Genomic DNA, 16040 nt, shown 5'->3' on the forward strand with positions numbered 1-16040 from the left:
GGCTTCTGGAACTGCTCTTTTCCATCTGATCCAGCTCTTATTTGTTAATTTTCTACTTTAAAACTAGAAGCTCTAAAAGAGATAGCTATCACTAGCCCAGATCTTATCCCTGAACCCTAGCAATATATCTCCTGAATCCCAGTCTGTTACAGGAAAAAAAGTAGTAAGTTCAGAGGTTCAGCTATTGTTTTCTGGTGCAATTCTCCTGGAAAGGTACTGTTGTTAGAATAATAGTAGAAATAAAATTTAAAAGTATTTTTGGAAGATACAGAAGAACTCTTTTTGCTTAAAAATCTTTCAGAAGTTGACTTTCCATTTAAATTTTCCATAAATTAATTAAATTGTCTTACATAAAACAAATATTTTCTATCCCTCCAATATTTATGTGAAGCTGTAATACTTCAGACCTGACAAATTCCTATTAGTACTGAAAAATGTTATTTGATTTCTACTATTGTACTGAAATCACAGAAAAAGATTACCTGCCTTCCTTACCTGACTGTATATGTGGTGCCTGGCTTTGTGGTCCAGCTTTTCAGCTACTATTGTTCACCTTTTCCTGCCTAAATCGATGTGCTTCGTGTTGGCCAGAAAAAGAAAAAAACATCACAACTTCTGAACAGCTTTTGACACAGGCTGCACATCTGTGTCCCAGTGCCCCAGCTTGTGACTGAAAAGTACAATTTTCACACTAGATATGAAGCCAATATTTTACTGAAAGTAGAAAAACTGATGTCCCTGCAAAAGTAAACCTGATTCCTGACTGAGGAACATGGAAAATTAATGCTATAATTCCAACATAGGCAGTCCCATCTCCCACCCAATATGAATGTGGGAGGAGGAATACTGAGCCATCATTTCATTACAAAACACTTAATTTTGTTCTGGCAGCTGGTAGGCCCCCAGCTGTCCCTTTCACTTTCACCCTGTGACAAACACATGGATCACTGTAATACTAGCAAGCAAGAAAATAGAGAAAAGATGAAAAATAGCAAGTTGCTAAGAATGTTCATTTACATGGGATATCTTCCTGACTGCCTCAAATGCCTTGTTTTTCCATTAGCCCAACTGCATCAAAAGCTTTTGGCCTGGTATCTAGCATGATTACAGGACAGATTAAGTTTTAAACATTTCTTATGATTATATAAAGAGGTGTCAGGTTTTAGTCTATTGACAGTAATGGCTTGGTTAGAAGCTGCCATTTCTGCTTCATACAACTCCTAAAAAGGAAATTACCAGTTCAAGAGATTTTTCCCTATGAGACTGAAAAAATAAAAGAAAACCATATAAATGCCATAAAATATCAATCTTCACAATGTTTCCTGTTAAAATATGCTTAAACTATTGATAGAAGAACCACGGAGTAAGTAAAAAGGAATTATGTATGACTGAATGTCTCAATTATATTTGATAATTACAATGGAGATACTGGAAAATCAGTCTGCTTCAACGACCTACCTAGAGGTCTGGTAGGGGCAAGTAGAGGGATGTATTTTGGAAAGGAACAGCACATAAACAGGAGGAAGACAAGGAAACAGCTGCTGATATAATAGTACATTTCAGCTGCTGATATAATAGTACATTTATACACTAATTTACAGAATTCAGGATTTCTTAATTTTAAAAAGTGATCTGCAACGCATTGGATCAGACTCAGCAGTGTATACCTTACTCAGCAGGAATCACTAGAACTTCACAAGTGACAACTCCCATGTACCCTACAGAAATAAACTTAGAATGAGCAACCATTCATACCACATGGAATTTCTGCAAGACAGAAATATTATGGGGGACAATGTGTCAGTCAGCATTTCATCTGCTATTTCACTGCAGAGAGGCCAGTCTCAGACTGTATTTTGTTCTTGATACAAAATTGAGAAAGTTCAGAGAGAGCATTGCAGATAAAATTTTTTTCCTAAAGTAGAAAACCAGTGCAATTTCCTCAGTTGAAGTTCCCTTAGCATATTTACTGTTCGTATCACCACTAGAAGTTGCTACGAAACACGCAGGAAAAAATGCAGATTACAGAGCTTAGAATCTAAGCTTCTCTAAGAATTGTTTATCAGAAGAAGCAAATCATTGAATTCCTGGAAATTGTTACAAAGAAATGTCTTACATATTGTCTTTTGGAAACTTGGATATCTTTACATAGTCACAGAGTTGTACCTTACAGATCAGGCTGTTTCTCCTATAGACTGAGGCTTCCCCTCCGTACAATTTTCTAATTAATCATCTAATAAATACTATCTTAACCTTTCTAAACCTGGGGCTACAGAAGATGTGCTTTGGGTTCTGAAAACAGCTGGCAGTGCACGTAGTACAACTCAGGAGGGCTGGGGAGGACAGGATGGCACTGAGGTTACAGAATAACAGTTCAACTAACAAAGCTGGATTTTGGGTTGTTGGGTGATTCAAAGAAAAATAACATCAAGTATCTCAAAAGAGATGGACACTTAAGAGTTTATCTGTGACAAGCCTCTTTTCTTCCGCAGTAGTCAGTGAAGATACAGCAAAGGAAATGGAGGAGCTGCAGTTATGCATTTGCAATACACAAAGTCCTTGTTTTCCCACTAGGCACTGCAGAATAGCAATTGTCCATTCACAGCACATATCACATCCTCTGCATTTCAGAGCTAATATTTTTGCAGTCCTTAAGCTACCACACTTCAGCCTAGTGTAGTTAATTTTTGTAACCCTTTGAGGTGCACAGCATGAGGTGGGTGTGCTCACCTTCTATTCCTTGTTCTACAAATTGCTTTTTCAGGTGTTATTTTTAAAGTTAAAAGAAAAGATTTTTCAAATTGCAGGTTGCTTATATTTACAGCAACACCTTAAAAAGAACTGTAAGAATTCTTGTTTCATAAATTGGGAAATTGTGACGATTTCTAGCCACTGAGCATACCTGTAAATTAAATTAACGATAGAAATCATCTGTGTTGTCTGAAATAATTTTTAAGATCACTCATAAACACAACACACAAGCTCTGACAAGTGGCTCCTCCTCTTGTATTTTAGAATCACACTCCTGAAAACAATGTTAGTTTTATGCTGGCAGTTGCTTTCATTTCCTGCAGCACACTGTTCTCTGTAATGCTGCAATACTCATTCAAAGCAGATCACTGGCTCAAATACAAATCAAACCTATGTGCCATCAAACAGACTTCAGGCTACATTACTCCGACTTCCAAGTAAATTTCCACTTTTCTCTGTTAAAGTAGCAAGAACTATCTGAAAACTGTGCTTGGTGTAAGATCATCAGCTCCCTCCCTTCCCACTGAGGATCTGCGTATAAATCAAAGTGCAGGCTGTCTCTCAATTTGGAACTTCTGAAACCAAATCAAGTAAAGCAATCTTAGCAGGTAGCAAAAAGAAATTATACCTTATATGTAGTCCTAAAAATGAGGCTGATACTGTTTTCTGCTTGATTTGCCTATTTCCAACTCTTTCTGCAAACTCTGAGACAAACTCGCAGCCCCTTCAGGATCAGAGTTTCTGCTTTCTTTTCCCTTCATCTAAGCCAGCTGAATCCCAGGTCCCTCTCCTGCCACAGAACAGTAGGAAAACAAAGAAAAAGCAATCACAGTTTCCTCACTGGGGTCAGAAAGGGCTAAAACAACATTCTTTCTGCAACCTTCTTTTGCCATCAAATGGTTAAATCGACACGACTTAAAATTTTCACCTAGTTTGAATAAAGAGAAAAAGGGAGGAAATTCAAAAAACGGTTGCTGTAGTAACAATCACCAGTGAAGATCTTTTCCACTAAATACTAGTATTATCTCCCTCTCCCCCTCACGATTTCAGTTCACCTTCAAAAATAATCATGCTGCCTCTTAGATTTGCTGTACGTACCTCAACCATTAAACAAGACATTTAACCATAGTGGCAGTTCTGTGACCTCTGAATGCCGCGAAATCTCTAAGCGGTGCAGCTTGTTCATGAAGACTTGCACTGCAGAATCCAGTAACTGCATCCAGGATTAGGAATAGAATTAAGTAACAACAGCAAGCAAAAATAAAAATAAAATAAAATAAAATAAAAGGAAAGCAAAAAGGAAAGAAAAGAAAAAAAAAAACCAAACCCAAAACAGAAAAGAAAAGCAAACCTCCCCGGCTCCCCCACCCCAGGCAATAAAACCACCTTAAGAAGCAAAAAGAGTCGGGAAGAGAGTGCACTTTTCTGCCAGTGTCAGGGCTGGGGTAGAGCTGAGCTTGCTGCAGTCTGGCTGCCTGTGTGAGCGAGCGAAGGCCGAGCAGTGCTGGGAGGTGCTGGTGCTGTCAAGCAGCACGGGCGCGGGAGAGGAGACCAATCCGCAGCCGCACTGCCGGAGCGCTGGAGTGGAGCCTTGGCTGTTTGTGTTTGCCTGTTTCAGGAGTGACGTCAAAGGGTTTAGTTTTTCCTCTGCATGTGCTATTAATTTTGAACGACTACTATGGGAAGAATGTGGCAGCGATTTAGGCAGCCTACCCGACTCGAAGGGAACCGGAGGCATGGTTTATCTGTCCTGAATTTAGCTGAGAAATTTTGTTATAAAGAGAGGTATCTGAAAGATCAGAAATGTCCTCACAAAATGGGGAAAGGCTGTAAGTATGCCTATATGCATCGAAGTATTTTTAGATAGACTCAAAATATTCTTAAATGTACCCAAGATGTTTCCCAGTGAGAGCTGGTTAAGATGTATGGGTTGTAGTGCAAAATCAGAGCTGATTCTGCCCTTGCCCTGAAGTAAATAAGGAACTGCTTCTATAAATTCAGAGGTGTCACACCAGTGTAAACATGATGAAAGAGATCAAACTGAAACTACCATACACATCCTTTTATCAGTCAGTGCTGTCTAGATTGCAAATTAGCAAACTTCTTTTCTTTCCCCATCAGAATCATGGATGCAGTCACCCTTTAGGGTCTGCTGCTCTGCACCCATTCCTCCCACTGGCAGACTGCAGCTGCACCTGTCATCTCTTCAATGGGCCGCCACACAGGGTTTTCTTTTATACCAAAGACCATGTCAAAAGGCAAGAGGCAATGATGGCAAAGCCTGGATCACCACATCATTATCAATGGAGAAGTAATACAGTTGAAGCTTCAAAAAATAAGTAACATAATTGCTCTTGCCAATTAGCAAGGGCAACAAAGGCCAAAACAGCCCAAGATAAGGAGGTCAGTTGACAATGATAACTGCTTAGTTATCTCCATTATTTTAGTTTTATCAATTTGCTATCCTAGAGATTCTTTACAAAGAGATTGGAATTCCTTTCTAAAAACTTAACAGTCTGCCATTTATATTTTAGACATGTAAGTGCTCTCAAGAGAGGACAGGTTGACAGCTCTTGAGAAAGAAATTTCTCAATGATCCACAGAACAGGTACAAAAGTAGTAGGAGTAATAGGAGCTTCTCCATGACCACCAACTGATGCTATCAAAATGTAACTCTAGAGAAGCCAAAATATTTAATGGTTTTAAATTTTTTTTCCTCACTGAAAAGCCACCTGTGGCATCAAAGCTAATGTAATCAGCCTCAGCAGCAAACACAGAGGACTATGGTTCTGTAAATGCTGGGATAACATATTAAAAATATTAAATTAGCTAGAGATTTACAGAATAAATTAGAACATATTAAATTCATCTGGATGGGCTTAGAGAACAGTGTAAAGCAATCCACAATTCATAAATGGCTACATTATTTGTAGTACCCAGAAAATCATCATGTGCATCTTCTTTCAGCTTTGGTGAGGGGGCAGCCAAGGCACTTTGGGAATTGCACTTCAGTGCCATTTTTGGGAATATCATCTGAAAATTATATGGGTACCAATGAGAATAATCTGGAATCTTTTCTGAGAAAGATATGGAAAAAGGCTGAGATTGACATTGTTTAGTCCAAGAAAAGAAGAGCTGATAAGAATTCTTAGCTGTATATTTATCAGTAAAAAAATAAACAGTACTAGAGTTTATTCTTTGGCCTGGAGACATCATCTGGGCTTCCAGCCCTGTTACAGTCTTCATGACAACATAACTACATCAACTGGGAGAGTAATAGGTCTCAACCTATGTCTGGCAATGCCCAAACTCTGTTTCAATCCACTCTAGGAACAAGACATTGTAGATAATCAAGGTCCAAGGTTTGTGCCTGTGTTCTGTTTATTTTACCAGTATAGGTATAGGCAATTTGCCCAGAAGGGAATTTTTATTCTCCATATCCATTGTGGTTAGAACAAGTAAACTGTAGCAAAGAAAAGTTGTTTGACATGGGATAAACTAAAGATAGAGAGTGAAGGACTGAAATAGATAGGCTGTGATAGTCTGCAGTGTCCTATTACTGGCTATTTTTAAAAGTATAGTTAGGCAACCATCATTCATGAGCAGTTCTGGTGTAGATGATACTACTTAGGTGCACAGAGATAAGAGCAGAAGATTTCTGGATGTCTATTTGGATCCTATTTTTCCCATTTTCTGCATGATAGTGTCTTATCAATAACATTACACACAGGGTCCTGGCACATTTAAGCTCTGCCCAAAGTCTTAGACAGGTATTGTCTCTCTCCTGAAGAAGCTGAAGTTACTTCAGCCTCTGGGAATCATGTGTCCCTCTGACAACAAGTGGTCACTGTGGGTTTTGTGATGTAGATAATTCTTGGGTGAAAAAATGGAGAGGACTAGAAGCACTTATGATTTCTGTTTCTACTTAGACAATGTCAAATAAGTACATGCATGTAAGGAAGGGAAAGAGAATGCATGGCTGTGCAGAGTGTTACGAGGAAGACTGGTTTTCTCAGCTTAAACATATGCTTAAACATGCTTCCATGATTGGATGGAAAGGACTGCTGAGCAGAAATCATTTACATGTAATGAAGAAAGAAGGAAAAATTTAACATAGATTTGCTAATCTAATCAAATAGGCACTAAATGTCTGGCAGATGTCACAAGTCTCCAAATTAAGAAGAGGCGGCTCAGGGGAGACCTCATCGCTCTCTACAACTCCCTGAAAGGAGGGTGTAGCCAGGGGGGGGTTGGTCTCTTTTGCCAGACGACTTTCAACAAGACAAGAGGGCATGGTCTTAAGTTGTGCCAGGGGAAGTTTAGGTTAGATATTAGAAAGAATTTCTTTACAGAGAGAGTGATCAGGCATTGGAATGGGCTACCCAGGGAAGTAGTGGATTCTCCATCCCTGGAGATATTTAAAAAGAGACTGGATGTGGCACTCAGTGCCATGGTCTAGCAACCGCAATGGTGGTTCAAGGGTTGGATTCGATGATCTCTGAGGTCCCTTCCAACCCAGCCAATTCTATGATTCTATTATTCTAATGTGACCCACAGTGGTCTAGACAAAAAAGCTGAAAAAACCCCCAACTATGATTCTTTCAAAAAATAGTCATTTGAGGAAGAAGAAAGCAAATTAACAGATAGCAGCCTACGTCTCTCTAGACTTCTGTAAAATGTACCAAACATAATAGAAGGAGCTTGAAAACTTCACACAAGATCAAAATTATAACTTAATTGACATAACATAAATTTTGTAGGGTGCAGTCATGTGAATATGTGACTGGAATATTAATACTGAAGAGCACAGCTTGTTCAGGAACAACAGAAGGGAAAAAGGTGAAGAAGATTATGCCAGATATCTCACCGAGGTGTTCAGAAAGCAGCAGGAAACATATATTGAAATTCTGAATAACAATACAAAGAATATAAGCATTGCTGGGGGATCTGCTGCCAGTGCAGGCAGATCAAGTGGATAACTCTTTCTGTTAGCAATTAAAAGGATTTTCTGAAGCACAGAACTTGGCTCTTATGGGAGATTTTATCCACGCAGCTCTCAGGAAGCTCTTGCATGTGATAGAATGCCGGGCACTGTCCACAGACAGGCAAAAAAGTTGCCTCCTTCCTTAGGTACCTCCCACTTTCTTACTGTCTCCTTAATTCTACCCTGGCCATCTCTAGGAAGGGCTCCTGCATGGGACCATACATTGCTTTTCATATTGCTGACAGTGACATCTGAGATAGTATAGTACTTTCCAACTGTGGAAATAAGGAGAGGATAAAGCTGCATCCTTTTCGAGCTGGTGCCACTACTGAACGAGTTAATGTCTGACTTTTCTGTTCTACATCCTCCAGCTTCCTTTGACATTTCTCTGAGTTGCAAGGTTGTACAGATTGTTGAGGCTGTAATTCTCAAAGCTATTGCTTCCAATAAAGGAGCATGCAGACTGGTGATATGACTTTAGACCTCATTTATTTGACCCATAAAGTTAGTGTGTCGTTGCATGGCTTAGACTTCTGAGCTTGACTTCATGTGAACAAAATGCTGTCGTAACAAAATTACACTGCTCCCGAGAAGGGTGTCTGCAACAAGGATACCCTCTCCAGCTACCACAAGCTTACCTGTGCATTATTCTTAGTGGTTTTCTAGCCTTGACCCTTTCTACCTATTTTCAGACAACTTGTCCAATAGAATCTAGAGATTCAGCTGTTATTGGCAACATTCCCCCAATCTCCTTGAATTCAGCATCTGCTCTAATATAAAATGTTGGGGCGAGAGTGGAACGAGAGGTGGTTTTGTACATATATTTAATTCTTTAAGCTGTCTTTCTCCCTGGACAGTGAAAAGCCAAGAACATAGGCAAGGCAGAAAGGTTCTTTGTTTGGAATTGGTTGTGGACAACAGTTCTGATCTGAGCCCACGTATAATAGTCGGTTCCCATGCAATGTGGGCTCACCATAGAGATTTCCCTGGCAAGGAGGCAGAGAGTCAGAACTGTGGGTTTGTGAACAGCCTCCCGTTTCACAGGGCAGAAAAGGAAAATGTACAAAAGGAATGTATAGAGCTTTAGGTGCCCATGCATAGGTACCCTTAGGAACTAGGCAAGTAGTATACTGAAGGATGAAGGAAATTTACAAGAGTGCTTTCTCATATAGGGAAATTAAAGTCCCTAAGTAACAATAGATTGATTAGGCATGACTGTCTTTGTATTACTGTTAATAGTTTTTCTATCAAATCCAGAGAGAAAACACAGGTAACAGGCTACTTTGGTGGTTTATAAAGACTTAATACATCACATTACCGCTCTATAAAATTTATATTAGTCAGTATAATAAAACCTATAGAAAAGAAGTTCCAGAACTTTGAATTTTTTGCTTCAACCCAAGAACATCTGGAGTTCTATAGTGTGACTAGATCTTAAGAGAACATCTGAGAGAGTTTTGATTGTTCAACCACGAGAAGAGAAGTGGCTTTCCAGTACATGAAGGAGCCTACAGGAAAGATGGGAAGGGACTTTTTGGAAGGGTGTGTAGTGATAGGACATGGGGTCATGGCCTTAAACTGGAAGAGAGTAGATTTAAATTAGATATTAGGAAGAAATTCTTTAGCGTGAGGGTGGTGAGACACTGGTACAGGTTGCCCAGAGATCTTGTGGATGCCCCCTGCCTGGATGTGTTCAAGGCCAGGTTGCATGGGGCTTTGGGCAACCTGGTCTGGTGGGAGGTCTCATCCTCCATTCTGGTGGGTTGGAACTACATGACCTTTAAAGGTCCCTTCCAACCCAAACCATTCTATGATTCAGGGATCTCTACTTTCTATATATTTCTAGATTTTAGTGATGGGAAAGATCTCTAGTGAAACAGGTTTTTTTCTGTCACGAGAGCATAGAAATAAGTTCTTAACACAAACAGCATTGTACAGGCTCAACAAGCATCACACAGGATGATGGAAGCATCAAGAAGAGAGCTTCAAATGCACATTAACTTGAGGTGCTGATGTGGCACATAGTATGGACTTTGATTTTCAGCAAATTTCTGAATTAATGAAAAAAATAACTGCATACATGAATATTATGAACTAATTTAGGGGTCAGTCATAGTCTGGTGTCTGTTTTAGAGAGTTTACATGAATTTGAAAGAGTGTCTGTTGGATTAATGGTGAAAAGGACCACAGCAAGACCTGCTGTAAAAGTCAGGCTTCCTGGCCAATAGTGCACAGAGAAATGGTCAGTGCCCCAAAGTCAGAGTAGAGCCACACTGGCAGACGTGTAGCTGCAGATACTGTACAGAGACAAAAAGGGCTTCACTATCTGGGATGAAGAAGCTGACACACAGTTCCCAAGCATGGAAAAAGAGAGGTGAGAAAACATAATTGTGAATGACTCATATTTGTTTTAGTGATCAGACCATATGCAAAAACATTTGTTTGCTTCCTAATATGACATTTGGTTTCAAACCCAGGAAAATTCAGATCAGAAAGATGAAAAGCTTAGTGTTTTCTCTTACCTGAAAGATGGCAAACTTTCTTTTGTTTTGGCCAATGACAAGTACTTTTTTCTTCAATCTGGTAACTCATAAGGGGGTTGGGACAACTTGCCTCTAAAATCCAAACAAGTTCAGAGTAAATTTTCAGTTTTAGAAAGCAGCAATATCAGCAAATTAAAAAAAAATTAAATATTACTGTTACTGATATTCCTCCAAATTAATCCAGCACTAATTTGTGCAAGCAATTTTTAATATTTATCTGCTTCTTTTCAGCTAGTGAATTCTTTAAGGGGTTCCAGGTGTTAAGGACAGTTAAAAAATAAGAGATAAATCAAAAGCAAAGTTTTTCTATGCCACGAAGGTGAAACAATAGGAAAAAAAATGCACTCAGTTCTGCATTGAAGGTTTAAAAGCAGTGTCAGAGAGGTTATTTTATGCACCTGTGAAAATGTAGAAGTGAAAAAATATTGCAAGAAAAAGATCATCCTTATTTATTCACCTGAGTATATGATATTCTATGGCCGACAAGTAAGCAAAGGTAAGAAAAAGAATGTTATGGTGATTTCCAGTTCAAAACCTCTTAAGATTTAAAAATTTGTACTGTATCACTCTTTTACACAGATAAACACACAGCTAAATGTTTTCTTGAAAATTACTGAGGAAAACAACTTCTAGATTTTCATTTCAGTATCCAGAAACCATGAAGAGATTTGTTCTTGTTTTTCCTTTGTTTTTCCCTGCCTCCTATAAAATTTTAGATGCAAAAGTATTTGATTGTTGCTTAAGAAAATATTTGAGCAAAACTTGGAATTAGACCATGGAGCAGATTTTGTAGAATACAGTGATTTCCAAGCTATTTTATACATTTTACCACTTAGGCATTTCATTGTGTTTTTCAGAATTTGAAGATTTTTTTTTTGCTATTTCCACTTTATTTTCCATGAAATAGGCATCACTTGAAATGCAGCTGAAGAGAACATTTTTTTGCAAGATTATTTAGTCTGTCAAAAATTTTAGATTATTCAATTAGCACCAAAAGGAATTTCAGCTTTCATATGAAGCTAATAAAGCTTAATTTCTTCTTCTGTTGGATTTGAATGTGTTAGGGTGAACTAGCAGGTGTAGGCCTTGAAGATGAAATGTACTCTAAGCTGTGTAAATGAAAATTAGCAAAAATAATTTTGCTCAGCACCTAGTACTTGCACATGAATGATAATTTGTCCAGCCAGCTGTATAGTTGTATATCTATTTTCTTCTTCTGCACCTCCTGGATCCACAGCCTGCATCACCCCTGTGCTTTGGAATAACCACGAAGTCTGCAAACATTATATGGGCTCTCTTCAAAATACCATTTACTCCACAAAGTTGTACTTATTTCATGATATGTTTTCAATATAGAGAACTGACCACAAACCATTGCTCTATTTTCTGTGTTTATCAGAAAAAGTGAAAGAAGAGTAAGTGCACAGTGTGAAGCACCATTGTCATGGCCAGTCCTCTTATCCAGCACTGTGACTACACAGACTGGGTAGTAATACAAATTCACTGAAGTCTTCAAGTATTTTATTATTTTGCTTCATTACTTGAAATTAGACAATGCAGTGGCAAAGATGATATAGTCAGATAGAAGACAAAAAGTTCATAATTCCATGAGACCTGATGAGATACATCCACAGGCCCTGAAAGAAACTCGCAGCTGAAGTTGAGGCAGTCTGGAGAAGTTCCCATGGATTGTAAAAGGGGAAACATAACCCCCATTTTTGAAAAAGGGAGCAAAGAAAGCCCAGGGAACTACAGGCCAGTCCCACTTCTGTGCCAGGTAAAATCATGGAGCACACACTCCTGGCATTTGTAGTAAGACACATTAGAAACAATGAGGTGATTGGTGACAACCAATATGGCTTCACTAAGGGCAAATTAGAACCACAGAATTTTCAGGGCTGGAAGGGACCTTTAAGATCATCCAGTTCCAATCCCCCTGCCATGTTCAGGGACACCTCCCTCTGGATTAGGTTGCTCAGAGCCCTGTCCAGCCTGGCCTTAAAAACTTCCAGGGATGGGGCTTCCACCACCTCTCTTGGCAACCTGCTCCAGTGTCTCACCACCCTCATGGTGAAGAGCTTCTTCCTAATATATAATCTAAATCTACCCTTCTCTAGTTTGAAACCATTCCCCCTAGTCCTGTGCCTGATAAATATGGTGGCCTTCTATGACAGAGTTACAGCTCTGGTAGATATGGGAAGAGCAACCGATGTCATATACCTGGGCTTGTACAAGGCATTTGGGACTGACCCAGATGACATCCTGGTCTCTGAGATGGAGAGACATGGATTTGATTGATAAACCACTTGATGGATAAGGAGCCGGCTAGAAGGTTACAGTTAAAGAGTTGTGATCAATGGCTCAATGTTTGGCTGGAGACCAGTGACAAGTGGAGTTCCTCAAGGGTCTGTTCTGGGTCCACTGCTGTTTAACACCTTTGTCAGCAATGTAGCCAATGGCATTAAGTGCATCTTCAGTAAGTCTGCCAATGACACTAAGCTGTGTGATGCAGTGGCTTTACTTGAGAGAAGGGATGGTACCCAGAGGGAGCTTAGCAGGCTTGAGAAATGGGCCATTATCAATTACATGAAGTTCAACAAGTCCAAGTGCAAGGTCCTGCATCTGGGTTGGACCAGTCACAGCCATAATCACAAGCTGGGTACAGAATGGGTTGAGAGTAACCCTGAAGAGAAGGACTTAGGGGTGTTGACTGATGAGAAGCTAAACATGAACCAGCAGAGTGCTGATGCGGCCAGCAGTGTACTAGGAATCAAGTGGAGTGTGGCCAGCAGATCAAGAGAGCTGATTCTCTCCCTCTACTCTGCAATTCTGAGACCCTACCTCAAGTACTGCACCCAGTTCTGGTGTCCCCACCATAAGAAGGACAGAGATCTCTTGGAATGAGTCCAGAGGAGGTCCACAACAATGATCTAGGGGCTGGAGCACCTCTGCTATGAGGAGAGGCTGAAGGAGCTGAAGTTCAGCCTGATAAAGGGAAGAATCCAGAAGGACCTTATAGCTGCCTTCCAGTGCCTTCAGAGAAATTACAGGAAGGCTGGAGAGGGACTTGTTATGAGTGTCCAGTGACAGGACAAGAGCAAATGGTTTTACATTAAAGGGGAATAGGTTTAGATGAGATATTAGGAAGTTCTTTAGTACAAGGGTGGTGAGACTCAGGCACGAAAAATGTGTCTAGATGAGAGGCATCCCTGACCATGGCAGGGAGGTTGGAACAGATGATCTCTAAGATCTCTTCCAGACTAAGCTATTCTATGATTCTATGAAGAGCAAAGTGCTCCTAAGCCAAACAAAAGGGACAGTTCTCTTAGGAACATACCAAAGCCAAATTCTCAGCAGATCTAATATCTCAAAGCTATTCTCCTCCAGACTGCAAGGTTTGAATCTCAATTATTATTATTATTTTAAAACTATTATATTTAAATCACCTTAGTGCTATGCTGCCTGAAATGCAAGCCAAAACATAACTTCTATCCACAAGAGGAAGGACATTATTTGGGTCACAAGACTCCATTTCCTTAGCATCTTACACAATAACAACCCTAGTTACCATCATATATATGTAAATCAGTCTGCAAACCTAAAGCATATTCAGTAATACTCATGCATCGATAGACCTGTTTCTTTGAAACAACAGTAATGATTTGCAGTGTTTTTCTATGCAGTTTGAACCCTTAAAGAAATTATAAGTATATCCATTTTAAAAAAGAAAGTTGAAAGTGATAAGAATACATTCAAATGTTAAAGATGAGAATGCTACTTAAGGTAGCTAAGAGGCATGAAAACAGTTGAAATATATTGAAATATATATACATAAAGAAATGGATAAAAGCTTTGATTGAAGTCAATGGGAGATCACCGTTCACTTTAGTGGATGATACCTGCTATACTTTGTGATGCTATGCTTCAGTTATGGTAATCATCACATTTTCCTTACATAGATTCAGAATCTTGATAAACAGGCAAAGAAAGGAGTTTTATATACAACACAAAGCATGTACATACTGCTCAGCTCCTCTTCTAAGGGCAGACCCATTAAGGACAAATACAGGTTTCTTCGATGTTGTGCTAACCACCTGCAATTTTCTAAATTACAGATACAACATCTTGTGGGGTGATAGAAGTCATTATACTCTTAAGATATCTAAGAAGCTAAGTTACTGCAAATTATGGAGGACTGCATAAAATACTGTAGCATATATAGAAATACTTGCTTTAATGTCAGTGGTCTTTTGAAGGCATGAATTATCGAATGCTTAAATGTTATTTATGTTTAATTCTATCTTGTACATACAAAAAGCTGGTGCCTTTCCTATAAAATTCTGTAAACATTAGGATCCACCTTTTCCATTTTTTTAATGTAGAGATGTTATTAGTGGAAAATTCTAGCAGGACATTGGAAAAGCAAACTCCAATAATTTGAAGGCAGATATAGGAAACAACAGGTACGCTTTCTTTAGGACTGTATGTGGAGCCTTATGCATTCAGTATAAACTTCTGGTGACACAAGTGTGGTTCCAAGCAGGATGGAATAACAATTACAACTTCAACACACTGATGTGACAGTATGAATATTTCTGTGAACTAGCAATAGAGGCATTTTTCAGCACAGCAACAATGACAAAGTTACTTTAGCATCCGGTCACTGAACTACATTAAAATAGGACATAGCTACAAGGACCCCTAGATTTTGGAACAGAGGCTCTCCTTTAGAGTGATTTAGGATGAATTTTTTAATGGCATCAAATGAGACCTCAAATCATGCTCCCTGTTACTGCACCTGAGCCACCCCTCCTACAGTATACACACTTTTCTTTCATGAGCAGAACTTGTTCCCTGTGATCTCTGCAGATCAAGCCCACAAATCAGGTGCTTGGTGTCCATGCTTTGTACTCTTAAAACAGGCATTCCCCTTTCTACATGTTTGGAATGCCAAGGCCCATACAGTGTTGCTTTATTTAGTTTCTGTCTCTTGAGGTCCCTCTATCTGAATTTCATTTTCAGAGCCACAAGGTTTACTAAGCATATGGAAAACTGATTCTTCTGACTATTATCCAGGAATGACCATTAGGAGGGATTGAATCCATCTCCCATAGGCTAATAAATACACATCAAAATAATAACTGAGAAAGACTTTTAAAAGTAATTGTTTTATGCAATTTCCAGCTATTGCTAAATACACTGTGCTTCTGCAGTTTGGTTTGCATCTGAAAGTCAGCTTATTGTGTAGTGAAAACACAGAATCAAAATGCTAGGAACTGTGCTGTCACACTTAAAGAACTTCAGCCACTTGCAATGAAATGCAATTACCCTTTATCTGAGATATTTTTCTAAGTGATATTTTTCTGTGATGACTAAGATCACTCAGTACTGCAAAATAAACCAATCTGTAATAAGGGCAAAACTGACATAAATGAAAACTTCTAAAGAGCAAAAACAAGCAGGAAAGAGAGAAAATTTTACAAAAAGCAAGTATAAAGAAGAGACATATTTTCACATGGCACTAGATCCTTCCAGCATGCCTAACTTTAATCCTAAAGGCAAAATGCCTCACCCATTAGATACATAACCACACTATACATGATCCAACTTAAAGGTAAAGGCAAGCACGTGGCCTGTACTGCCACACGTGGAAGGAGATGAGCTCAATGATACTCTGAGATTAACTCAGCTACACACTGAGGATCAGGAGAGATTTGATAGCTGATGCCTTGCTGAAAAAAAAGTAGCATCACAGACTTCTC

General features: G+C 39.1%; 1 protein-coding gene across 1 annotated transcript in view; it reads right to left on the reverse strand.

Moving 5' to 3' along the window:
• Positions 1-4366, reverse strand: part of PDE7B (phosphodiesterase 7B) — a 170935-nt gene extending 166569 nt beyond the window's left edge. Inside the window, exons 1-2 of the mRNA XM_030446749.1 lie at positions 4138-4366; positions 3850-3964 (exon numbers count right to left, since the gene is read on the reverse strand). Coding sequence (XP_030302609.1) covers positions 3850-3870 — 21 coding nt within the window. The 5' untranslated portion in view covers positions 3871-3964; positions 4138-4366. The remainder of the gene's footprint in view (positions 1-3849; positions 3965-4137) is intronic.
• Positions 4367-16040: the final 11674 nt, after the last annotated feature.

Source organism: Calypte anna, chromosome 3, assembly GCF_003957555.1.
Source record: "Calypte anna isolate BGI_N300 chromosome 3, bCalAnn1_v1.p, whole genome shotgun sequence".
Classification (NCBI taxonomy): domain Eukaryota; kingdom Metazoa; phylum Chordata; class Aves; order Apodiformes; family Trochilidae; genus Calypte; species Calypte anna.